This window comes from Panthera onca, chromosome B3 (assembly GCF_046562875.1).
Source record: "Panthera onca isolate mPanOnc1 chromosome B3, mPanOnc1 haplotype 2, whole genome shotgun sequence".
Classification (NCBI taxonomy): domain Eukaryota; kingdom Metazoa; phylum Chordata; class Mammalia; order Carnivora; family Felidae; genus Panthera; species Panthera onca.
Window position 1 is genome coordinate 44,322,076 of NC_138344.1, and position 24,802 is coordinate 44,346,877.

Genomic DNA, 24,802 nt, shown 5'->3' on the forward strand with positions numbered 1-24,802 from the left:
AGGCTCTTTACGGGGATTTCCAATAATTGGATTGAGTTCGGATTCTGTTGGCTGGGTGCTTAGCTATTGTGAACAGAAAGGCAAAAGGTTGTTTCATTGACTAAGAGCGTGGGACTGCACTGCAGTTTGTGCAGTGAACTCGTCAGGTGTTATTTCTTACCTGGGTTATTTGGACAAAGGTAAGCATTTCTTTCCCTGAAATTGTCATGGATCCTGTACCTCACAAAAGCAGTCGGTACAGTGACTTAAGAGTCTTCTTCGTAAGCAGATTACTAAAGATCTTTCCATTCCTCACACTTACCCGTCTCTTGGTGCTTCTCAAATAAAAAATCACCAGGGAGCTGGTGGAAATGCTGCTTCCTTGGTCTAAAGTCCTAGAGAGTCTTAATCAGTAGATCTCAGGTGTGGCCCAAGGGGCTCTGTGTTTAATAAGTCCTTCGTGTGATTCTAATTCACGTGGGCTTAGGACCACAAACATAAACTTGGCATTTGTTTCCAAGGGAGAAGAATTTTTTTTCTTTAATTTTTTTTTTAATGTTTATTTATTTTTGAGAGAGACAGAGACAGAATGTGAGTGGCTTAGGGGCAGAGAGAGAGGGAGACACAGAATCCAAAGCAGGCTCCAGGCTCTGAGCTGTCAGCACAGAGCCCGACTCGATGCTCGAACTCAAGAGCTGTGAGATCATGACCTGAGCCGAACTCGGACGCTCAACCGACTGAGCCACCCAGGCGCCCCAAGGGAGAAGAATTTTTATGGGTCAGTGTTGTTGCATGCATTCAGGTCAGCAGCCCTAAAATTGTTTTCAGGAAATACTAGAATTGAGGTTTGAGGGTATGATTGATTTTGTTGTTTTCTAGCATTTTCAGATTTGGGTAAGAAAGTTGAATGTAAAGCAAAAACACATTTGTAAACAATGGTTTTCCTAACATGAAGTTAGAGCCATAGAATATTTAAGGAGAGTGAGAGAGAGAACACAGGTGTGGGTAGGCTCGCAAGATTGTATCTGTTAGTATTTCCTGGAAGCAGAACTGGGGTCATTTTTCAAGTGCCTTTCTTGTGCAGATGTAGATACTGAGACCCAAAGAAGGCATATGTTTACGCCTGTAACAGTTGGAATGTCTTTGAGCTTCAGCTTCTTCATCTACAAACTAGAAAGAGGAATACCTATCCTCACTGGGTAGTTGTGAAGAATGATAGTTTGTGTTAGGATATTTTGGAAACCGACGAGAATTATATAGATGAAGTTTGTAATTATTATGCATATTGTGTTTCATTCTAATTAAGGTATTTAGAACCATGCTAGGGATCTTTTGATGGGAGGTCACTAGTCGATTCTAGATCAATGACTGCATGTCACTACTCTGTATGTAAAAGAACCCTTTTTATGATATTACAGTGAACTTTGAAGGTACATGTAATCAAAAGAAAGAAAACTTTACAGTAGCCGTAATCCTACCACCTACAGGAGCACTATTAAAACTTTGGTATAAAGGTTTCTAGATCTTTTCTTGTAGGTACACATGCATTTTACAAAAATTGGGTTACACTGTATATATTGCTTTGCCATCTGTGTTTTCTCTCTCTCTCTCTTTTTTTTTTTTTTTTACTTAACAGTTTATTATGGACATTTTCCACATCAATTAATATTTTATGACATCATTTTGAAGGATGGTAGTATCCCATTGTATGGACAGAAGAACACTTATGTAATAGATCTCTTATTGGACATAGGGCTTTTTTTTTCCCCCTTAATTTTTGATACTCTCTCTAATGCTGAAATAAGCATCTTTAAAACTGCATCTCATATATAGCAGTTGCGTTAATCTGTTGACATTGGTACTTTCAAAATCGGAACTAAAGTTATAGATGCTGCACTTAAGATAAGTGACCAACATACTGGTATGAACTCACTCTGAAATGAGTATATAAATACAAAAATAAATGTTACTTATTTTTATACCCAGAAAATCTAACCTAATGCATTTTGATCTAATATGCTTGAGAGTTGAGGACTCCTTCTCTATCAGTTGGCTTATTGCCTCTGCCTCAAAGCATTATAGTTCTAACATTTCTGTTGTTTTGGGGCTCCTCTGATTTCCTTTAGGCAAAGCTGTTTGCGGTTTGCATGTGACCTTTTGGGCTTTGCTGTTCTCTCCCTCACCCAAGAATTACCTATCCAGTTATGGCAAAAAGACTCTTGCTTTTACTGAACAAAGTTCAGAGTCAGTCAGGAGGGAGGCCTTTCACTTTCTGAATTCTTAAAATCGTGCTTTCTTAAGTTAAATGGCATTTTAGGAGTATTTCTGTTATAAAATTGGAAACTTTCAGATACAAGAAGGCATTCTTATCTTTGTAAATACACATGTTCCAATTAAAATAGGTACTAAAATATTTTGGTGGCACTTCATAACTCCCAATTTAGATTTAATTTAGATTAAACCACTTACTCTTTTTAATAAAGTTATAAAATTGATTATTAAAATTGCTATTGAAGATTAAAAGCAGTGGAACATTTATTTTCCTTAAAAAACAATTTAGTCTTCAATAAGTATGATTGCATTAATCAATTATGCTATTAAAATACAACTGCCATATTAAATCTGACTCATTTGTCATGACAGTTTCTATAATTATAGAAATTATACCTAGCTGCTTATATAGCTGTAATCCTGCAATAAATATAAATAATTGTCTCAATTAATTCAGTTCACAGTTACTGTCTATTAAATCCCCAGTTAAATGGCAATTTGGGGACCTTCATTTAAAATCCTCCTAAATCTTTGTTGTTCCATTTGACTGCCAAAGCCCCACAAACACACCTCCCACGGTTGATTCCAGAAACCAATTTATGAATAAAGTAGTTTATTTTTAAATGCAGATATTCGAAAGGTCCATTTAGACTTGAGGTTTGAGGCTGTCAGGATAAAAATTTGGTAAACACCTTGGGTGGAGGATACTGACAAAAAGAACAAACCTTGATGTCTTGGCATTATAGTTTGGAAAACAGTATTTGGAAAACAGGTTGAAAAAACTGCTTGAAACCTTCAATATAAGCCCAGAAGACTAGAGCACATGGGTTATTAACTACTCACAACTTGTATCTCCGTAGGTGTGGATGAGGTCACCATCGTCAACATTTTGACCAACCGCAGCAATGAACAGAGACAGGATATTGCCTTCGCCTACCAGAGAAGGACCAAAAAGGTACAAGCAATTTCAGGGATGGAGGGTATTCCTTGTTCCATTTCATTTCCTCAGCCATTGCTTTTTCTTTTAATGAATTCTGGCTAATCCCAGCAAGAGCCAGGTTTTCCTTGGATATCCGAGGTTTTCCTCTTACATCCTTGTAAGAGTCATCACTCACACACTTCATGGCCCCCTGGAGTGCTTGGAGCTCAACCATAAAGACTATATGCCCTCCTCCAACCAGAGAGTATGGAGGGAGTACTGCTGGGAACAGAAAGTTAGGAGGGACTAGGGATTATCAACAACATGTCTCATTTCTAGAATGTTTGCTTTGTGCCAGGCATGTAGTTCTTTATATGTAGCAACTCATTTCATCTTTATGATTTCTGCTAGCTCTTGATAAGATGTTTCTAATCTGAGGACCCTAGACTTCCCTTAGGATTGATCCTGGTAGGTTCTCCTCATTCTTAAAAAATATATATATACTTGAATTCTTGGGCTTAGTTAGTAGTTCATTTGGTCTACTAGGCTATCTTCAACATGCCATATTCCCACTATTTAAAGAGCCTTTGTGAGCTTTTTCCTTGCTTGTGCTCTAGTGGTTAAGGAACAACCCAGCATTTGTTCATCCTTTATTTTGTTGCAGTGTTAGGAAATTTTATTTTTAAGGACGGGATGTTTTATTTTTAACTTCTTGCTATTAAAAGCTTTTGATTTATTCTTGGACAGTGCAGTAAGCGTGGCTTCCTGCAGTTCCTGTTTGACTTAACGGCTTTCACTCGTAGCCACAGTGGAGGTGAGCTGGAAGGCTTCTGGAAAAGACATTTCTTTTCTTGGGGTTGACATGACCACCAGGGTTCTGAGAGTTGCAGGTCAAGGCCTTCTATAGCTCCAACCCCCACCTACTCAAACAATTGGAAGAATCTGGCTTCTGTTATCTCATGTGCATTAAAATGCTTTTTTCCAACTAGACTTGCAGTCTTTTGTAGTGAGCCATGAGGGGAGTGCTTTATTTCTCCAATTTTCTAAAAGGATCTGGGAGCTGGTAGGACTGAGTTCCAGGTGGAGCAGAAGTCTCACCTGTTTGGACACTATGCCTGTAATTGCTTCCTCATCTGTCACTTACAGAGTGGGGTGTTAGAACACACTTGGATGTGTACACATAAGTGTATATGGAAACAGAGATGCCTGGGTCTTGATTTCAAGTAGATAGATGAACAAAGCCCTCATATACTATGTTGGAAGGAACATGTTACCAGAATTATGGTAGGGTTCATTGATCACACAGGCTTTGTGTGTGGTGGGGACAGTTCACTATCCTACTGATTCGTGATGTCTCTCAGTCTTGGGCTAAGGAAAATTGTCATTGTGTGCAGAAAGATACATAAATTACTTGAGATAATTTCCGAAGGAGATTTTGGAAGTAGAACCTTAGTGTTTTGAATGAGTTGTCTGCATAGTCAAGGAGAAAGCCCTGTATTGTAGAGTATGTTAGTGATATGGGCTGAGGCTGCCTAGGTCATGAGCTTTGAAGACCATGGGCAGGGGCGCCTGGGTGGCTCAGTCGGTTAAGCGTCCGACTTCAGCTCAGGTCACGATCTCGCGGTCCGCGAGTTCGAGCCCCGCGTCGGGCTCTGGGCTGGTGGCTCGGAGCCTGGAGCCTGCTTCCGATTCTGTGTCTCCCTCTCTCTCTGCCCCTCCCCCGTTCATGCTGTGTCTCTCTCTGTCTCAAAAATAAATAAACGTTAAAAAAAAAAATAAATTAAAAAAAAAAAAAAAAGGAAGACCATGGGCAGAGCTAATAGAAGTGGAGAGGAGCTGGGGGAGAATCTCGGTCTTCTGTTTTGTTTTTTCATGTTCAAGCAGATGCCAGATTTCTCCATATAAGGAATGATAATGTTTTATTTATCAAACTTTTCTGGGGTATCTGTTACATACAAAGCTCTGTGCTAGACCTTGTGAGAAGCAGGAAGTTGAATGCCAATAGGAGTTTATAATAGAAGTGGAAGAAGTCAGTAGCTACCCAAATGCTATTTGAGTTTGAACAGACAATGGGTCGAGGAGTGTCAAGGGTAGGCTAAGTTTGGAATTCCCTAACCTCAAATTTCCAAATTGGAAAATTGGTGCTATAATTGGCAGGTGTTGCTTTTCAAGTCCCTTTCTAGGTGCTGTGTGTTACTAGAACACCAGGAATCAGAGGAGAGTAGGTTTGGAAGGGGTGGGCCAGGTGATTGCTGAGACCCATCTCAGCTCTCACCACCTATGAATGGTTTGCAAAGATTCTGCCAGAAGCAGACTGTACATCATCTCCTGGCACCATTATAGATGCTGTGAGGTGCTGCTGGCAAGCAGGGGAGAAAGAAAGAAGGGAGAGAACAGGGAAAAAGTGAAAAGAAAGGAAAATAATTACAGTGGGAGAGTTCAGGCATCACTCAATGCTCATGATGTGTAGGAAGTTTAATCGTCAAGGAAGCAGCTATAAAAGACACGTTGAATTGGTGTATTTGTCTGCATACATTGGTGCTGACTCAGACCTCTGACTTAAAATCTACATTAATTATGACAGTGAAAACCTTAAGATGTAATACAGAGCGGGAAAGTCAAGGGGGTGAGAAAGGGGGACTTCAGTCTCCCATCGGCTCTGTCAACTTGGCCCCAGTTTGGTATGGACAAACAGATGTTTTGTCAGTCCTGGATGAAGTGTTTTGCATAGGAAAACTTCATGATCCAACTTCCACCCATGGTGGGGCCTCTGGTTCCTCTGGAGACTTTTAGCAGCCACCTCTAGTGCAGCTGCATAAACATCTTTTACAGGGGGCTCCCTAGTCTAACCACCTCCTTCTTAGCAGAGGCCTTGAGCTTGGAAAGTGCCCTGTATTCTATGAGTGGTTATCACTTGCGAGGGTGTTATAAAGTGTCCTCACACCCCTAGCTTTCTGAGAAATTGCATACTGCCCTGGTTTCCTTTTAATGACTGGGAGAAGATGGCTCAGCTTGGATGTGAAGGGATTTTGTCAGAGCAGTCTGATCTTTTTGTTTCTGACATCTGGGTCCACTGAGGGGAATGCAGTTGAGGGACAGTTTGGTCTGAGATCCCAGAGTGGCTAAGGAATCACAACCTGCCTTACAAAACACATCCCACTTACTTTTGTTTCATTCACCAGTTTTAAAGGGAACATTGGTTACCAACCTGTTTTTTTCCACGGTCTTGCCCGTTTTTCTGAAGGAACTTACATCAGCACTGAAGTCAGCCTTGTCCGGCCACCTGGAGACCGTGATTTTGGGCCTCTTGAAAACACCTGCTCAGTATGATGCTTCTGAGCTGAAAGCCTCCATGAAGGTAAACATGTGTGAGATGTAATCTCTGTCAAATCTGCCATTAATATTTGTAAATTACAGCTTTCTAAGTATAATTAGGTGATTTTCAGTTTTGTTGAATTCTCATTTGGAACCATTTTTTTTTTAATGAACTGGAGCTATAAGTCTCAGGATTTGTACCAAAAATATTTCAATTACTTTTTTTAAGACTGTAAAGAAATTTCATGATGCTGAGAAGTCAGTTACCAGCTGCTACTGCTCGGCACCTGGGCAATTGGAATTACCATTTGGAAAAAGTACTTCCTTGATTGCACTTCCTTCTTAAAAAAAGATTTGTTGTGATATTGAGGCAAAAGTAAAACTCATAGCTTTTGTTAAGTGAAGCTTGCAAATTATGCCTATGCGGTCTTGAGTGTTTCTTCTTCTGAACTTCTCCTGTCAGTCCCACTGTTTGATTCAAATTCAGGAAAAAATCAGAACATCATAGTGTATATAAAGGGTGGTTTCAGATTGTGAATGGTACCTGTGTTTTGTTCAAAGTATTGTAGCACAGATTATCTCTTGTTTGCTTTTTGCTTTTGCAAAGTTAATTTAGAATTTTCAGTTACATTAGATAGTAAAAATTCCAGGTTAGAAACTCCCTGAATTTTGTGCATACCTAAAACATCCAGTATTATATAAATGTGATAGATGCATAAACATAAAGGCATTTTACAGCAAAATATAACCCGTTTTATATGTAGTGTGTGCCTGTAACACTTTGAATAATCTGATACTGCCCTCTGCTGATAAAACTGGGTAAAGCCTCCAGAGTACAGGGGAATGCTATAGCTCTCATTTTTTATTCTAAGTCCGAGTGCGCTTTCTATGATGCCTGTTCCTGAATTATGAAGGACCAAGCTGTAAGCCTGTCACCAGAGCTGATGTCACGGTTCATGTCATCTCTCTCCCCAGAGAGCACCTCGAGAGTGAGGCGGCTTCTCACACCGGGCACTTCCATTGCCCAGGACTTGATAGCTCAGGGCTGCTGAAAGATTTGTTAGGAAATCTCTTTCTTCCTTCAGTTCTCCAGCCTAGTCCAACCTGTACTCAGTTTATTTGAGCTGACTTGCTCTGAGTTTCCTAAGTAGGCTATATTGCAGAGAAGGTAGAATTACAAATGATAAAATGTCAACAACATTTAATGACCCTGCTTGATAAAAAGAGCACTCCTGAAAACCAAATCGTGGGTTTATTGGAGTCATGGAAGTCAGCCTGTCCTAGGTTTCTTCTGACCATCATCACTTCAGATCAGTTTATCTTATTTTCGTCAAAAATCTATTTAGTTGTAATTCGTACAATCTTACTAGTATCGATGACTAGGTATTAGTGACTTGAAATAGACCTGTTCGAGCTGTCAGTCACCATTGTAATCTCTGTAATTGGGCCCAATGAAAGGTGCTTTGACGACTAAATCTTTGACCTGGTGCCAGCTCTTCCATTAGCTCTTACAGTTGAGTACCCTTCTGAAATCCATAAAGCTCGAAGTGACATTAACTGAACTATGCTTAAAAAAAATCTGTTTTGACTTCTGGCAATACCAGTGGCAATATTAGCCATATGTTACGGTAGAAGTTGCCCTTGTGATAGGAATTGTAGACAATCTGTGGAAAGCTTGGGCCAAGTTTTGGAAATTGCCAAGGTCACCTTTGAATAGAGATAAAAACACTATTAGAATTCTCAGATATTAACACTGGTGTATCAGCGATGGAAGAAAACATCTTATGTTGATATACCCGTCTTATATTTCAACAGTGTCAGGATATGGCATTTCTTCCAATACGTGAATTATTTCTAGTCTATATTTTTATCATCTCGAGATTGAAAGCCTACCCCCTAAAATATTTGAAGACACTCAGTAGTCATCCTATAACATTTGTGTAGAATGTTGCGTAGACCTTTTGCTAAGATGGAAAGAAAGTTAGGCTTTGCTAGAACCTCTACACGTCATGATTAAAAACTCAGAAGAAGAGGCATTTGCTTGTAGATTAGATTATGAATAAAATTCAAAATTGACCATTAACCTGAGGTTTAGCTTATATTATATGAACCACTTTTCAGGGGCATATAAACTCTAATAAGTTTAATTAATAGCTGACACACTTTTCATGTGGATAAGTAAGTTTCGTATTGTATTAACACCTTATAATTGATTTACATTTTAAACAGTTGTAATTCTACTTAGTTCAAAGTGATATTTCCATATTCGGAAAGACAAGTATTAGAGAATCCTGATTATTAAATCTTGACTTTGATCATGAAGCCAGCTTTGAAATACATGTTTCATTGAGTCCTTTCAAGCTATCTGGCACGTTCAAAAGTGTATATATTAAATTTGAATACATCACCCATCAAATTCTTATTCCTTAATAAAGTGTTGGTGTCTAGGTTTATTTGGCACTTCATTATTTCCTTTTGCTTCCCTAAAATGCCTGAAGAGTGCATAGTAATCAAGCGAAAGTGGAAGTACAAGAATGAAATTTTTAACATTAACCCAATTTTACATTTCAAAGAGGTGAAGCTAAAAATTTTATCTTATCTGTACCTTTCCCTGGTAAAAAGACTTACTCCCTTCCAGTGGTGCTGGCTGCAGAGGACAACAAACTCTCTCTCTCTTCCTTTATTTTAAATTACTGAGCAGAATTGTTTAATAAAGAAAAATTTCCCATCTATTAAAATAATTTGAAAAATAAAGAAAAATAGGAAGAAGAAAAAGTTACTCATTTTGTAAACCCATCACCAAAAGGCAACCCCTTTTAACATTTTGGTGTATCCCATTACTGTCTCTTCCCATTTGATATACATACATATATATGTATTTTTAACATTCGCACATAGAAAATAGACATAGGAAATAACATTATGTTGTGCTGAGGAATATAGTACAGATCCCCTAGGTAGGAATGTAGAAAGGAGCATGCTAACTGACCCAATCCATGTTTGTGATTTACCTGATTGAGATCAGAGAAGTAGGCTAATGGCCTGGAGAACTTCCCCTGCTGATGTCTGTGCTGCCTGGTTCACAGGGGCTGGGGACTGATGAGGACTCCCTGATTGAGATCATCTGCTCAAGGACCAACCAAGAGCTTCAGGAAATTAACAGAGTCTACAAGGAAAGTGAGTAGCTCCCGCTCTGTGATGCAGCTTGTCAGACCAATTTCTGTAACCCCGTCATGGCTACCTGGGCTAGTGCTGGGGATAGGATGCCCAGATTACGTATGCAGAAATGCCATCTGGACCGTCCAGGGGTTTGCCCTTGTCCAGGTCCCTCTTTTCTACCTTCTTGTGGCCTGGGTTTTGGTTATTACATTCTGCTAGAACTTCTATAAAAGGATAGGCAGGAGGAAAGGCGAGAAAACAATTTTTTTTCCTTAAGGGTCTGGTGAGGGAAGTAGAAAGCCGTGTACGTGGATTTAATGTATTGGGTGCTTTCCAGTCTCTGCTTAAGAAGTTCCCAACTCTGGATGTGGATAATTATTGCAAGAGGCATGTGGATCTGTGTGCACCAAGCACTACAGGAGGCTGTGGCTAGAATAAATGATGCAGCTTACATGTGTATCTGTTACTAGGTTTCAATGTAGAAGCTATTTGAATAATAAAATACAGATTCACTTAAGTGTAATATTTAATTCCTACAAGTTTTTGCCATTGTGCAGTTTCTCATTCAGTGGATAACAAAGCACAGGTGTGTGTGTGTGTGTGTGTGTGTGTGTGTGTGTAGCCCTCCAATTTTTTTCCTTTTCAAAGTGATTATTCCTAGTCAAGGAGTTTGGGAACCAGTATTTTAGCTACAAAAGAGGTCACTGATCAAAGGTGAGCTTGAGAATGCCTGATTGGATCCAGCCCTGCCTATCTCCTGTCACTGATAATAACATTTAGCTCTGATTTTGTGAGTCTAAAAATCATCTTAGACCATCTGCCCTCATTTGGGTGGATACATCCATGCTGCCACAACTGTTTCTGCTTCCCAGAGGCTTAATGGGGCAGGGGGCAGTTGGGGTGGGTGGCTGGCTGGCTGCACAGGCAGGAAGCATAAAACCAGACGTGTTGTTTTCAAAGTGTACAAGACTGATCTGGAGAAAGACATCATTTCTGACACATCCGGTGACTTCCGCAAGCTGATGGTTGCCCTTGCAAAGGTTGGTTTCCGGTTTATTTCTTTGTCCTTGTTTCCTCCCAAGGCAAGTCACATACCGCATTTTATACCTGGGAGCGAATTAAGTCAATCCTCTGTGCCTGCATTCATTTCTGACAGTGGGTTTGCACTGTCACTGCAGAGATGTCATTTTTGTATAATAGGATTTCTTATCCTGAGAAACTGCATGGTCAAGTGGACTTTGGGGCCAGAGGAGGAATAGGCAGCTCTCAAGTCCTGGCCTGGATTATGTGGCAGCCTTCGCCACATGACTTGGGGAAGGTCACTTTGCCTCTATCTATAGCCACATAGGACCCAATGGGAAGTGACCCTCTTGTTTTTTCTTTTGTTCTCTCTGCTCTCACGCCTTACGAGAGGATTTGCCCAGGTAGTCCTTTGCCTGGAGAGGGGGTCTTTGTTTGTTAATGTTAACGCAGACATGTGGATGAAAGGCATTTCCATCTGAGTCCTGACCAGTGTGCAATTTAAAGCCTCTGTGCCGGGGGAGGGAAGAGAAATGATTTTCTCCAGGAGCCTTAATGACAGATGATTGTTTGGCATGCTGCATCCTGCCCACTCACATCTCCATTATTGTAACAACTCCATACAGCCCTCCCTGGCGACTCCTCACCCTGTGTACCACCAACCACCCATCTGTTGAAGGCTGCCTTCACTATTTCACTCCCTTGATCACACGCATTTCTGCTACATCAAATCCAGATTCTCCGCTGCCTTTAAAAGTTCCCTGTATCCAGGGGCACCTGGGTGGCTCAGTCGGTTAAGCGTTAGACCTCAGCTCAGGTCGTGATCTCACGGTTTGTGAGTTTGAGCCCCGCATCGGCTTCCCTGCTGTCAGCACAGAGCCCGCTTCCGATCCTCTGTCTCCACTGTCTCTCTGCCCCATCCCTGCTTGCACTCACTCTCTTTCAAATATAAACATTAAAAACAGTAAATAAAAAGGTCCCTATATCCTGCCCTTCCCTAATTTAATCCTCCTAGGATTCCCCCCTGCCTCCCTTCCCCTGTAGCTACGTGGCACCTCACTGACCTGTGGCCGCGCTCAGCCTCTTCCTGTGCTGTTCCTCCCACGGGGAGTGCCTTTCTCCCCATCCCCTTTACTAGCCTCATTTGACACATCCTTCAGTGTTCACCTCAGCCCTACCCCATTGTCCACAGACTTTGCTGACTATGCTGTCAGATTTCTCCCTTCTTTTGCATTTCGTGTCTTCTTAAGCCATGGATTACTGTGTTGTTTTATCTTTGTTCCACGCTATTTTTCCATCAGGATTGTAAGCTCACTGAGGGAGGGAACTAAATATCGGTAGCTTTTTTTTTTTTTTTTTTGGAGGTAGAGGGAATTCTGTAAAGTGCCTATCCCAGGAGAGGGGGGGGTTGATGATGGTGAGGCCCACCCCTCCCCCCACTTCACTACCTCAGTTGTACCAATCCTTAGTCTTGTCTAGACTTCAAAATGAAGAAAAAAATTTTTTTTAATATTTGTTTGTTTGTCTATTTTTGAGAAAGAGAGAGCACAAGCGGGTGAGGGGCAGAGAGAGAGAGGGAGACACAGAATCCAGAGCAGGCTCCAGGCTCTGAGCTGTCAGCACAGATCCTGATGTGGGGCTTGAACCCATGAACTGTGAGATCATGACCTGAGCCACCCAGGCATCCCAAGTGAAGAAAAACTTTAAGTGTGTGTTTGCTCAGTAAATTAAATAACGGCTTACAAGAGTTGGGGAGAAGATACCATTTTCAACTTTAAAATATACAAAGGAACATATTTGATGTTCTTAATTTTGTTTTCTTCCGTAGGGTAGAAGAGCAGAGGATGGCTCCGTCATTGATTATGAACTGATTGACCAGGATGCTCGGGTAAGCGAGCTTCTCGGTTTGAGTTTCTGTTTTCCAGCAAATCTCTAGGTAGTCTACTTAGTAATTATCAATCCTGTGTAACAGTTTACCTTCAAACCTAGTGGTAGCCCTAAGTTACATCTCTCAGTTTCTTTGGGACAGGAATTGGGGAGGGGCTCAGCTGGGTGGTTCTGGCTCAGGACTTCTCATGAGGGTGGGGCCAAAATGTGGGCCAGGGCTGCATCATCTGAGGGCCTGACAGCATCAGGAAGATCTCCTTTCAAGGTCACCCGTCTATAGGACTGTTGAAAGGAGGCCTTACTATTTCTCCACATGGGCCTCTCTAAGGGCTTGCTCGAGTATCCTCACAACCTGGCAGCTGGTTTTCCCCAAAGCGAGTGATCCAAGAGAGGAAGCAAGGAGGAAGCCAAATGCTTATTATCACCTAATGTCAGGAGTCACACAGTGTCACTTCTGTCATACCCTTCGTTAGAAGTGGGTCACCATGTGTAGCCTATAGTTAGTGCAAAGGGAAGTAGGCACCACTTTTGGAAGGGAGGAAAGTCAAATTTGTGGGCTTCATTTTCACTCTCTGGGAACAGTAGTTATCATAAGATATTCCCTCTTGATGCTGGTATGAATTGTAGGATCAATACCTGAGTCACATATGCTTGTTCAGGCTTTGCTTGTATGAAAGTACCAGATTCTGCAGAGCGTGCTAAGGCTGTGTGCACTGGTGTGCACTTGCTACATAAACAACATAGCAGAGTGGAAGAAAATGGTGGAGGCACAGCCAGGGATAGGAAGGCTTATTGTCCTTTGTGGTGAGGGAGAAGGGGAGGGCGGCAGAGACCCTTCTTGTCTGGTTGAATAGCACTTTCGATGGTTCCAGTCGCGAATCACCGAGAACTGTTTGTTAAGCTGGTTCAGATCACTGTGAACTGCATGCCTTTTCCAGAGGGTCAACAGCTAATCTCAAAGCATTTTATAAGAGCTGCAGAGAAAATTAATTCATTTTAGTTTTAAAATTCAGTGTGTTTCTCACAGCACTTTTAGCAGGAGGTAGAGAAGGTTTTTACATGAAGTGACAGAGGTTAGGTTTTACAACCCCCAGATGGTGGGTGGTCACTTAATGAGTATCTTAACCTTGAATGAATCTTTCTTCTTCCCTCCTTGCCATTCTTAGCACGATTTGTAGCCCCTAGATTTTCCAGAAACTAAAAATGAGACTTTCTGAGTCTCTAAGAAGCATGGGTATAGGTACCTGATCTGTAACCGTCTTCAGCAGACAACCATTAGCTTATTTGCCATCCAAAGTACCAAAGGAATGAGGGCTGGATGTACTAATGAACATTTGCTTGTCCTTCTGTGTAGGAATAGAAGCTCTTGGTTCTCCCTTTGGCATTCAAGGAAATCGATGTGTACGGCACCCACCTCACAAATAATCTAGTCTCATACTTTGTGCCTAGTGAAGACTTGATTAAGACTTTTTACCCTTTAAAAAGAAAAACTTTTGACTTAAATACTACATTGCTGCCTGTGTCTTCAGTGCAACTGTCCTTTCTCATTTGGCATTTTCAGTGTATAGGTTTTTGGGGTTTTTTTGCATGACAGTTTTTATGACCTTACTCTGGACCACATAGTCAACTTTCCTGGTTGGTTGTGCTTGTAGGACCTCTATGATGCTGGAGTGAAGAGGAAAGGAACAGACGTGCCCAAGTGGATCAGCATCATGACCGAGCGGAGTGTGTGTCACCTCCAGAAAGGTGGGTGCTGTGCTGAGGAGGTCCTAGAGCCTCGGGATGGTCCTCTCGGCCAGGCCTGCTGGTTATGTGTGTTGGGGTGTGGGTCTGCCAGAACAAAGTTCACTCTCTACTTTGTACCCCATAATCTCACTCATTTTTCCATCACCAAGTCCATTGGCCCTTCCCTTCCATTTTGGATCCTTCTTTCTCCTATTTTCCATGTTTGGTGCTGTATCTTGCTGCCCCTTCTTCTCTAGGATCATTTTATCATGCTGTATTTGTTGAAGTAAATGGACTTCCCTGGGCACTATGTACTGTTACTCGTCTCTTCCAAATAGAAGGCTCCACTCAGAGCTGAAGATGGTCAAAAAATGTGGTCTGGCCGTGCCATTCAGGACAGTGCCATTCAGTACAGCTGTCCCAGGTCAACCGGTGCAGGGTCAGCTCTGGTCCATCACGGCAACCCCTAACCCTCTAAAATGCTGTGATCATCCTCATTTGTTTGTTTATTTTTATCATGGTGCGTAACCATGGGAGTGATCATTGACAGCTTTGATCAGCTGCTCTGTTCTAGTAATAATTTTTTGTTTTTCCTTAGTGTTTGACAGGTACAAGAGCTACAGCCCTTATGACATGCTGGAGAGCATCAAGAAGGAGGTCAAAGGAGACCTGGAAAATGCTTTCCTGAACCTGGGTGAGCATGTGGCTCTCCCCTCCCATCTATAGTGGACATCAGCTTTCAGTAAACTGCCATAGCAGAAGTAACAAGTGGCCATCCTGTTAATTCAAGTGTGTTTGGGAGGTGTGACTCCTTTAGATGACTTGGGTAGTTGTATAATCTTCACTGAGGAAATTTAAGGTATGAAACTGAGGGACGCTTATGTTGGTAGAGCGAGGAGTTGCCCAGGAAGAATAAAATAACAACAAAAGGGGCCCTGTTGGGGAAACTCACATATCCTGTAGCCCTCAAGATCCCCTGGTTTAAAATCACCATGGAGCCGAGTTTCAGAGGAGCCCAGGTTTTCCCTTAGTGTTTCCCATTTTGCAGCCTGTTCCTGTTACATTAGGTCATCTTATTTGTGGCCCGGGGTCAGGGCCTCACTCCTCCCTGGTGAGGAGAGGAGTAGCTGACCCCTTTTCTTCACTCCACAGTCCAGTGCATTCAGAACAAGCCGCTGTATTTTGCTGACCGACTGTACGACTCCATGAAGGTAAGGGCAGCCAGCTGAGGGGTCCATGTTTCCACAGTGGGCTTTTCTTCTTTTGTGCCCCGAACTATAAGTCTCCTTGACTAGTGGCTGGTGAAAGGGACACTGCCGTCTGGGTGCAGGAATGTACTAGTCAGCTGTGGTTGTATCGGACAGGTGAGAAAACCACAAGTCAGGCTTCTCTGTCTCTCTCTCCTACCTTCTTGAACGTGTGTTTGTGCGCAGGTAGAAAATAAAGTACCAGATGGTAATCGTGTCTGACTCCTGCTCAGACTTCTCAGTGATGGTCTTCCATTACCCCAGAGCAAAGACGGGCAAGGAAGGGAGAGATTGTTAAGCAACCCACTGTGCAGGAGACATTGTGCTACTTACTTGATCTCAAATCATTACCAAAAAGTCCATTTGGCCTGTGACATATTCTTTACAGATCAGGAGACTGAAGCTCAGAAAGCTTTAACTAGCCTGAAATAACGTAGCTAGATTTGAACTTAGGTCTGTCCGACTCTAAAGGCGGCCCCACGACTGTCTCTTCCCACAATCCCATCCCATTTTCTGCACCTCAGATGTCCCTTGTGCTTTCCACCTTCCTGGCCCTCCCACTCCTTCCTGCATCATCCCTTGCCCACACCACCTCTCCCATCTCTCCTAGGGTTTTGGTCAAATAGGACATGTTCCTCAGTGCCTCTGGTCTGAGACTCTGAAAGTAAATTCTGTGGTCTTTATTGTTTACACCATTCACATTGGCACAGAGCCACAGTGAAAGTGTGGTGGCCTGTGTTCTCTAAGCCCCGAGAGCCAGGAGCTGTTTGTTACATGTGTAAACTCTCACACTTACTAAACTGAACCATGCAGTAGTTAATGCTCCGTACACGTTTATTGAATGCACAAAGTGGGGGTTTGTGCTGATGTCATCCTGGAGTGTTTGAAATTCCAAGATGCTCATTTTTCTTAAAGGAGCAGTTTCATCGTTACCTTTGCACTTTCTTAAAGGGCAGCCTCAAGAACCCAGATGAGTTCCATGTGCAAGAAAACTTACTGGATTTATGTTGTCAGTGAATTGTAACTTGGAACATGTGCTTGACTTTCAGGGCAAGGGGACTCGCGACAAAGTCCTGATTAGAATCATGGTCTCTCGCAGTGAAGTGGACATGTTGAAAATTAGGTCTGAATTCAAGAGGAAGTACGGCAAGTCCCTGTACTACTGCATCCAGGTAAGCCCCGTGGTGACGTGTTGGCCCTTCCTGGCCATCTAGAAGGCCCTGGAGCCCCAGGCTGGTGTCCTGTCAGAATTATGACAGAATGGTGGTTTTCTAATTCACTGGGGAAGAGGTGCTAGTCCTCAGGTATCAGCGGTTTATTTAGAAAGTGCCGTTAACGATTTGTCCTAGAATCTTATAGAGACAGGCAAATATTTTACACTTCCCACATCTGCTGTTCTACAGTGATAATTGGTGTTCATGACAATGATCCTGCAAGACTTGCTGACATCCTCCTGAAGAGCCCGAGATCAATTAAATGTTGCATTTTATGCAGTTGACCCTTAAACAGCACAGGTTTGAACTGCACTGGTTGAAAATCAATAGATTTTTTTCAATAAATACAGTGCAGTACTGTAAATGTATTTTCCTTCTGATTTTCTTAATATTTCCATTTCTAAAGCTTACTTTATTGTAAGAATACGGTATATCATACATATGACATACAAAATGTGCGTTAATGTTTATGTTGCAGGTATGGTTTCTGGTCAACAGTAGGCTATTATTAGTAGTTAAGTTTTGGGGGGAGTCAAAAGTTATATGCGGATTTTTGTCAGCACGGGGCAGGGGCGAGAGTTGGTGCCCCTAACTTTGGCCTTGTTAAAGGGTCAACTGTTTCCATTTTTTGAAAATCCTCTGTGATAGGCCTGGCAACATTTAGTTACACAGAACTTCCGTCTCCCATCAATTCAGTCTCTCTATTTTGGAGAGACGGAGCATTTGCATGCAAGGAGTGGCTGCACACACATCGGCCCCCTGGCGTGTCCTTCAGACAGGCATTGCAGCCCCCCTTTCCAGAAGACCCTGCAAATTTCAAAGGCATGTCCGTGGTTACAAAGGATGAATTTTGAGGTGGGTTTGGTACACCCAGGTTTGTTAGGGCACGTGTTTAAAGTTTAGGGACCAATGAGCCCATTAGTAATCATTTCCTCACTTCACTAGCTTATTCCCACGTGACCTTAAGAATCCTGGAAACAGCACGGTGAGGCAGGAAAGTACCTCTCTTCTCTGGAGGCACGCAGGCCAGAGAGAAAAGTGGTGGTGCATACAGGACCTCACTGCAGTAAGAGCAGGCTGGGTTCTGTGGGTCTGGTTCCTTGCTGTGTTAATCCCTACTACCTCACATTCTCTCTGCCCTCGCAGTAGTCATGTCACTTGACGCCCCCCCCACCTAGTTTCAGACCCCCTGAGGGTCTACTGATGATGGTTTGGGTCTTTGTGCCTGGACAGGTCCCTCAGAGTCTTGTCTTTGTTGCTGCTCAGGGAGGCTCTCTATGCGTTGAGCCTGCTTGTATGTTGTTGCAGACCTTGGGTCTTTTTGCTGATACTGAATTTCTTTTTTCTCCTCGGCCATTTATAGCAAGACACGAAGGGCGACTACCAGAAAGCGCTGCTGTACCTGTGCGGTGGGGATGACTGAGCCCATGACAGCATGAGCGCCAGGAGCAGTGTTCCTTTGTTTTCAGCTAACAGTTCTAGAAAATAGCTTGTGACTAACAAACAGCCCCCTTATGCTCATCCCTGCGAGGATGACGTTAGCATTGCCCCCTCCCCATCTTTATTTCAGTTGCCTAAGCATTGCCTGCCTCTCATGTCTAGTCTCTTTAGCCAAAGAAATGAACATTCCAAGGAGTTGGAAGTGAAGCCTATGATGTGAAACACTTTGCCTCTTGTGTACTGTGTCATAAACAGATGAATAAACTGAATTTTTACTTTATAAACAAGTACTCTGTGGACCTTGCTTTCAACTTAATTGTTTAGCAATCAAACACGTGTAAAAACAAATAAAATAAGAAATAAAAATCAGACATGCATCAGGGCTGTATCGCTCAGCTGGTAAAGCTGTCCGCTAGAGGAATAAAGCTCTGGGACTCAGCTGTTTGATATGGTGGCCAGTATCCAGATGTGGCGATTTACATTTAAACTTATGTAAATGAAACACAATTAAAAATTCACTTCCTCAGTCACACTATCCACATTTCAAATGCTCGGTATCCACATGTGGTTAGCAGCCCATGTATTGGACAGCACAGGCAGAGAACATTTCCATTATAAGGGAAAATTCTACTGGGCAGCTCTTCTTCATGCCCAGGGGATAATAGTACCTACGGGGAAAAACTTCCATCTGCTCATCTTCCTGCAGGTAAATTACATGAAAACAAATGATCAGTGATGGCCTCAAACTGGGAAGACGAGTGGGGTGGCATGGTGGGCTCTATTTAGCAAATATTGCAAATATATCTAAAGCCATTCGGACGTACAGAAATTAATAACGTTCTGTCTCAACCTCAAGGACTCACCTGTCAGTGAGTCAGGCTACAATATTCTTGGAAGGAGGTGTAACAAAAGTGGACTGAGAGCACAGAGAAGAAAGTGATTGCTTTGGGGAGGATTGGGAAAGATGACCCAGAGGAGAAGGAAGCATTTGAGCTCTGCCTGAAAATCCAAGGTGAAGGTTTAACACAGGGAGAAAGCTCTCCACCGGATTCTTTTGGTTCTGCTATTGGCGAATAGGTGATTCGCACTAAAGGTACTATAGGCACAAAGACTTAGGGCAGAAAGAATTCTGTCTCCCCTACCTCCCGGCAGCCAGGGGTCATTCCTGGCACCACCTGGTTTCAGGTCTGCCCCCCTTTCATGGAAGGACTGCAGTAAACATGATGTGTGTCATTGTGTCTCATAATGTCAAGATGCTGTCCATGGGCTGCTAGCCCAGGACACTGTGGACGGCTTGCTCACCCAGGAACTTCCCCTAAGCTGGGAATAGGGCTGGAGGCAGAGGGACTTGATGGCTGTCCCCAAACCCTTACGCTGTATTTATTCCTCCTCCTTAGAGGATTCTGTGTCACCTGCTAATTCCTGAACCTGGCCGACATAGGACACAGTAGTCTGTGGGGACCGCAGGTAATGGCAATAAACAGGTAAAATGGCAAGTCGGACAGAATGTGGGGAGTGGGGGTGCTGGAGAAATGAAGAAGGTCTGCCCCACTTTGAGCACTTCAAATTCCATTCAAATGACACTATGTTGACCCAACAAAATATGTCTGTGGCCTGAATGATTTGCCGTTTTGACCTTTGGCAAACTTGGGGTAGAAACTCAGGGTGGAGCATGGCTTTTGTGTGGCCCTTGATGTACCTGTAAGCCCACGACGCTATTTCTGAAAAAGGATGTGAGGCAAAAGTAGTGCCTTCTCAAATGTATCCATCTATGCACATTAGAATTGATGTTCAAATCCTAAAATCTACGTTTCCGTGTGCTTGGGGCAGAGTTCAAGGAACTGCGTAAGAAGCAGGATGTTTACACTTAACCCTAAATTATGGTATTGAACTCAAAATTGATAGGGCTGGGCAGAAGCTGTCAGGAGCAATGTTTCATATTGAGAAGTATCTGGGCTTTGTTTCTTTCCATCATAAAGTGTGTTTCAGGCTGCAAGGGGGAAAGTGGTGGGAGAAGGTAAGGCTGTGCAGCCAGATTGTGGGAAGGCTTCTGCCCCCACCAGGCACCCTGGCCACTGGTCTGGCTGGTCGGATCCTCTAGCAGGCGTGAGGGAAAATTCAAAAGGCAGACTGGCACCGGAAAGGCTCTGGGAGAATTGTTCCAAACACCGCCCGCTGTCTCTCCCCTGTATGGAGCAATGGTTGTCTAATATCATCCAAAACTGACAGGGCACTTGGACTTTGGTCTCATACTCTTCTGGATTCCAGTCTGTCCTCGGTCAAGCTGTCCAAAGCATTTCTTGAAATAAAGAACCATCTGGAGATTTGAATAGTCTCCCAAACAATTTTACTTTGTAAAGAGAAGGAAGAGAGCACCAGGCAGGCTTTAACATTTTGTCAGTTGATAATAAGAACTTTGATTTTATTCTTTGAGGAGTTAAAGGCAATGCATGTAGTATAGCCATGGAAACTTACTGAACTATGTGAACAAGAGGATGACTTTTTCCCCCTCTGACCTGTGTTGTGGAACTAAGCAAGGCTGTCACACCGTACAACTCCAGATGGCACCCTTCACGTCGTATACTATATGAATGGTATCTCCTTTTGAATTATGCAGTACACAACCTGAGTGGCCATACATGACAGCCCTATATGGTGACCCTAGGCATGTGTAAGATGGCCCATTAGGTCTTTTGTCACAGAGTTGGCTTCCAGATTAAAGACAAATTTTATTTGGGAACAACTGGCTAAACCTCTGAAGGCCTCGATTTTGCCATACAGATTTTTCCAAACGGATCTTTGGATCCGTTTTATTGGGCTATACACGAACGGCTCTGCATATGAATCTTCCCAGCATGTGAAGTTCCTGTAGTGTAAATTATTAGTAAAGATGGCTAAAACAGGGAAAACCTGACTCACAGAGTGGCTACATTTAGCAAGAAAAATGATTTGAGGACAGAACTCCTTTAAATCAATTTTTAGTCTTTAAATAACTCCAATCTCCAGGCGTCTCCCCGTGTTTTGACAAACGGCTTCGGCTTCTTATCCACATCAGTTTATTTGACCTCCTTTTTCCATCAACTACCAAAATGAAAACTCTGCTTCGAGAGAGAGAGAGGGTGCAATTTTAAACATCCCTTAGCAATGAGGCAGAACATGCTATAGCCATCAAGTTCTAGTTGTTCATTCTATTTATTGAGAAAAGCCTGTAGCCTGATTTCTTTTATGCGAGTACATTTGAGCAAGCAAAGTTTATAGAGATGACTTATCTCATTACATTAGAAGAGTGATTTGCTATCTCAGCATCTATAAGCAATTTTAACAGACATTTCTGGATGAAGAAAAGCTTTTGTAAATATATGCGAAAGACACGATTTCATCAAGCATTAAATTGGAGGTGCCCCGGAAAAATATTACATTTGTGCATTCAATTAGCTTGATTGTGGCTGAATTTTGTCCACTGAAGGCAGCATTTCTGCAGAAAAACAGAAGCAATCCCTACGTCAGCAGGTTTCCTAAAACAGAAAAGCACACTTTTCCCCCTTTGCAAGTCTTCTTTTGCATTTGTGCTGTTCCCAGCTATGCGTCCCTAATCAGGCTGCTTAGTCTTGTTCTCCACAGTAGAGTGCACGGGAAGAGTAAACCAGAAGCCACTTTATTTAGGTGAAATCCAAAACCAACAATTCCAACCTTAAATAGCGTGTACCCAGTCTAAATGCTCAGCAAGCTCTGGGCAAAAAGGGGGCTGGTCCAGATGGAGTTAAGTTCTCCAAACTTCCCTTCCTCGCTTTCTGCAGGGCCTCTCTCTCCTTTAGGGGCTGTTTAAACTTTAAACAGATGCTGTTTAAACTTTAGTATGGCTGTTAGCCCATGTCCCTTTCTTGGATGTGTGTTTATAGGGTCAGCCTTATCTTGGAATGAAAGCTTTTGTTTCCCTATCACAGGAAGGAGAGGAGTTACTAAGGAAATGGACAATGTTTGGGTACAAGAGGCCTTTCTTGGACCCCTAAAATCACAGTGAAGCAATGAGCTAAGTACTTGGGATATTCACCAGCCCTCCCCGCCTCCCCAATTGGTAGTAGTTGAACTACTATAGTTGAACAACCAGCTTTCCGTTAAGAAGAAACAAACCAGAAAAGACATAGTATGTCCCCTACCTGGCTGTGGGGTGGCTGTTATTTTTAAACAAGTGGTGATGACAAATGGAACTTTCCTAGCTTTAATCCATTATAGCCTAAGACTATCATACTTGCAAGTACATTTCTAAATATTAATTTAGGGATTAGGAAGGGTTTGAATCAGGAATTGAGAAATCTTTTCTTTCTTTCTTTCTTTCTTTCTCTCTCCTTCCTCTTTCTTTTTCTCTTTCTTTCTCTTTCTTTCTTTCTTTATTTCTTTCCTGTTTATTTTTTTATTTTGAGAGAGGGGGAGAGAGAATCCCAAGCAGGCTCTGTGCAATCATCACAGAGCCCCATGCGGAGCTCAATCTCATGAACTGCAAGATCATGACCTAAGCCTAAATTAAGAGTCGGACGCTTGACCGACTTAGCCCCCCAGGCACCCTGAGAAATATTTCTGACAAGTTTTAGGTTTTTATGTCGGAGAGTTTGCCAGTTTTCAAATTTTACCATGGATTCTTGAGTTTTTGGAGAACCAACTTGGTCTTAATGGACCACATTTGTTCTAATAGATATGAACTCCTTTATGACTTAGAAAGATTTTTAAAGTCTAGAGTTGAGCAGGTAATATGGGGCTTCAGTCACTGACTTATTCATTGGCTTACTAATTTAATCAACAGATCGACCTACTATGTGCTGATGATTGACCTAAGCCCTGGAGATTTAAGGAACAAGGCATCACTGACCATGTAGAATGAAAGGGCTGTGACTGAGGAAGGCACAGGTGAGGTACTTGGGGGTCCATAGTAGCTAATCCTCACCCAGGATGAAACATCTGAAGGTTTCTGGGACAGGCAATCCTCAAAGCAGGATTTATTTGCAGTAAAGGGGGTTGCAGTGTTTTTTACTGATGTACAAGAGGAATACACAGTAATTGTAGAAAGCTGGAAAATACAGAACAGTGTAAAGAAGAAAATCTGAATCACCTGCAACTTCAACCACAACCAATCATTGTTAACATTTTGGCAGGATGACCTATTTGAGAATTAGGTCTTATTTCCTTGGCAGTAAGCACATCAGGAAAGAAAGAGACAGTTTTTCCTCCTCCTCAAAAGGGAGAGCTGGCTTTAGGCAGTGAAAGTCTGGCTTTCTTTGCTGCAAGAGTTAAGTGGCTTTGCTTTTTCAAAGTCGAGTTCAAGAAGATAGAGGCCTGGATTGTTCTGGGTGATGGTTCTGGATGAAAGGAAGAAGGAAGTAGCCTATCCCTTGGCCAGCTGGCTTTCCAGAGACTAAGCAGGACAGTGTTCAGGTGATAGGGATGGAGCCTGGCCCCCACATAGTGCCTGAGTGTCCTGAGCTCTTATGGAGGATCAAAAACTGCCCATAACAGAATTGGCTATCTCTGGAAAGGTCTTAGTGGCTGGGCATGGTGAATGAGGAATGAAGCCCTGCCCAATGTTGAAATCTTTTTTTCCAATCCTTACCTGATGCTATACCACTATCTTCTCAATCACCAAAATAGTCAGGGGTCCCTCCCTCCCTCTTTTCCCTTCCTTCCTTCCTTCCTTCCTTCCTCCCTTCCTCCCTTCCTCCCTCCCTTCCTCCCTCCCTCCCTCCCTTCCTCCCTTCCTCCCTCCCTTCCTCCCTTCCTCCCTCCCTTCCTCCCTCCCTCCCTTCCTTCCTTCCTCCCTTCCTTCCTCCCTCCCTTCCTCCCTCCCTTCCTCCCTTCCTTCCTCCCTTCCTCCCTTCCTTCCTCCCTTCCTCCCTCCCTTTCTTCCTCCTTTCCTCCCTTCCTTCCTTCCTCCCTTCCTCCCTCCCTCCCTTCCTCCTTCCCTTCCTTCCTTCCTTCCTTTTATTTTATGACCTACAATATCTATCCCAGGTAAATCATACTAAGTATTCCTGACACTTCATAGTGCTAAATTTAGATATAACTTTGTACTTTGAAAACCCTAAGTTAGCTAAATTTTGTAAATCAGTAAGGAAGACAGGATCCTACTAGAGTCATAAAACATGAGAGGAAAACAAAGGATGTGCTCTGGATCTCATATTCCAGGTTGCTAGAAAAACAGGGAAACAACAGAAAGTGATTTCAGAGCATCAATTTAAAAAAAGAAAGATGTGGGGCGCCTGGGTGGCGCAGTCGGTTAAGCGTCCGACTTCAGCCAGGTCACGATCTCGCGGTCCGTGAGTTCGAGCTCCGCGTCAGGCTCTGGGCCGATGGCTCGGAGCCTGGAGCCTGTTTCCGATTCTGTGTCTCCCTCTCTCTCTGCCCCTCCCCCGTTCATGCTCTGTCTCTCTCTGTCCCAAAAATAAATAAAAAACGTTGAAAAAAAAAATTAAAAAAAAAAAAAAAAAAAAAAAGAAAGATGTAGAATCAAAAATTTTCAGCTTGTCAGTGGGATTATGGCCAATTCTTTTATGTTTATTTTTTTTTACAGTTTATTTATTTATTTTGAGAAAGAGAGAGAAAGAATGGGAGAGAGCCTCAAGCAGGCTCTGCACTGA

At 42.7% G+C, this 24,802-nt stretch overlaps 1 protein-coding gene across 3 annotated transcripts in view; it reads left to right on the forward strand.

The window, feature by feature from the left end:
* ANXA2 (annexin A2) overlaps window positions 1-18,463 on the forward strand; it is a 43,969-nt gene extending 25,506 nt beyond the window's left edge. For all 3 annotated transcript variants that reach the window (XM_060618375.3, XM_060618377.3, XM_060618376.1), the window contains exons 4-13: window positions 3,111-3,205; window positions 6,414-6,527; window positions 9,571-9,661; window positions 10,604-10,683; window positions 12,492-12,551; window positions 14,203-14,296; window positions 14,874-14,969; window positions 15,428-15,486; window positions 16,572-16,694; window positions 18,100-18,463. In XM_060618375.3, coding sequence (XP_060474358.1) covers window positions 3,111-3,205; window positions 6,414-6,527; window positions 9,571-9,661; window positions 10,604-10,683; window positions 12,492-12,551; window positions 14,203-14,296; window positions 14,874-14,969; window positions 15,428-15,486; window positions 16,572-16,694; window positions 18,100-18,159 — 872 coding nt within the window. In that variant the 3' untranslated portion in view covers window positions 18,160-18,463. The remainder of the gene's footprint in view (window positions 1-3,110; window positions 3,206-6,413; window positions 6,528-9,570; window positions 9,662-10,603; window positions 10,684-12,491; window positions 12,552-14,202; window positions 14,297-14,873; window positions 14,970-15,427; window positions 15,487-16,571; window positions 16,695-18,099) is intronic.
* Window positions 18,464-24,802: the final 6,339 nt, after the last annotated feature.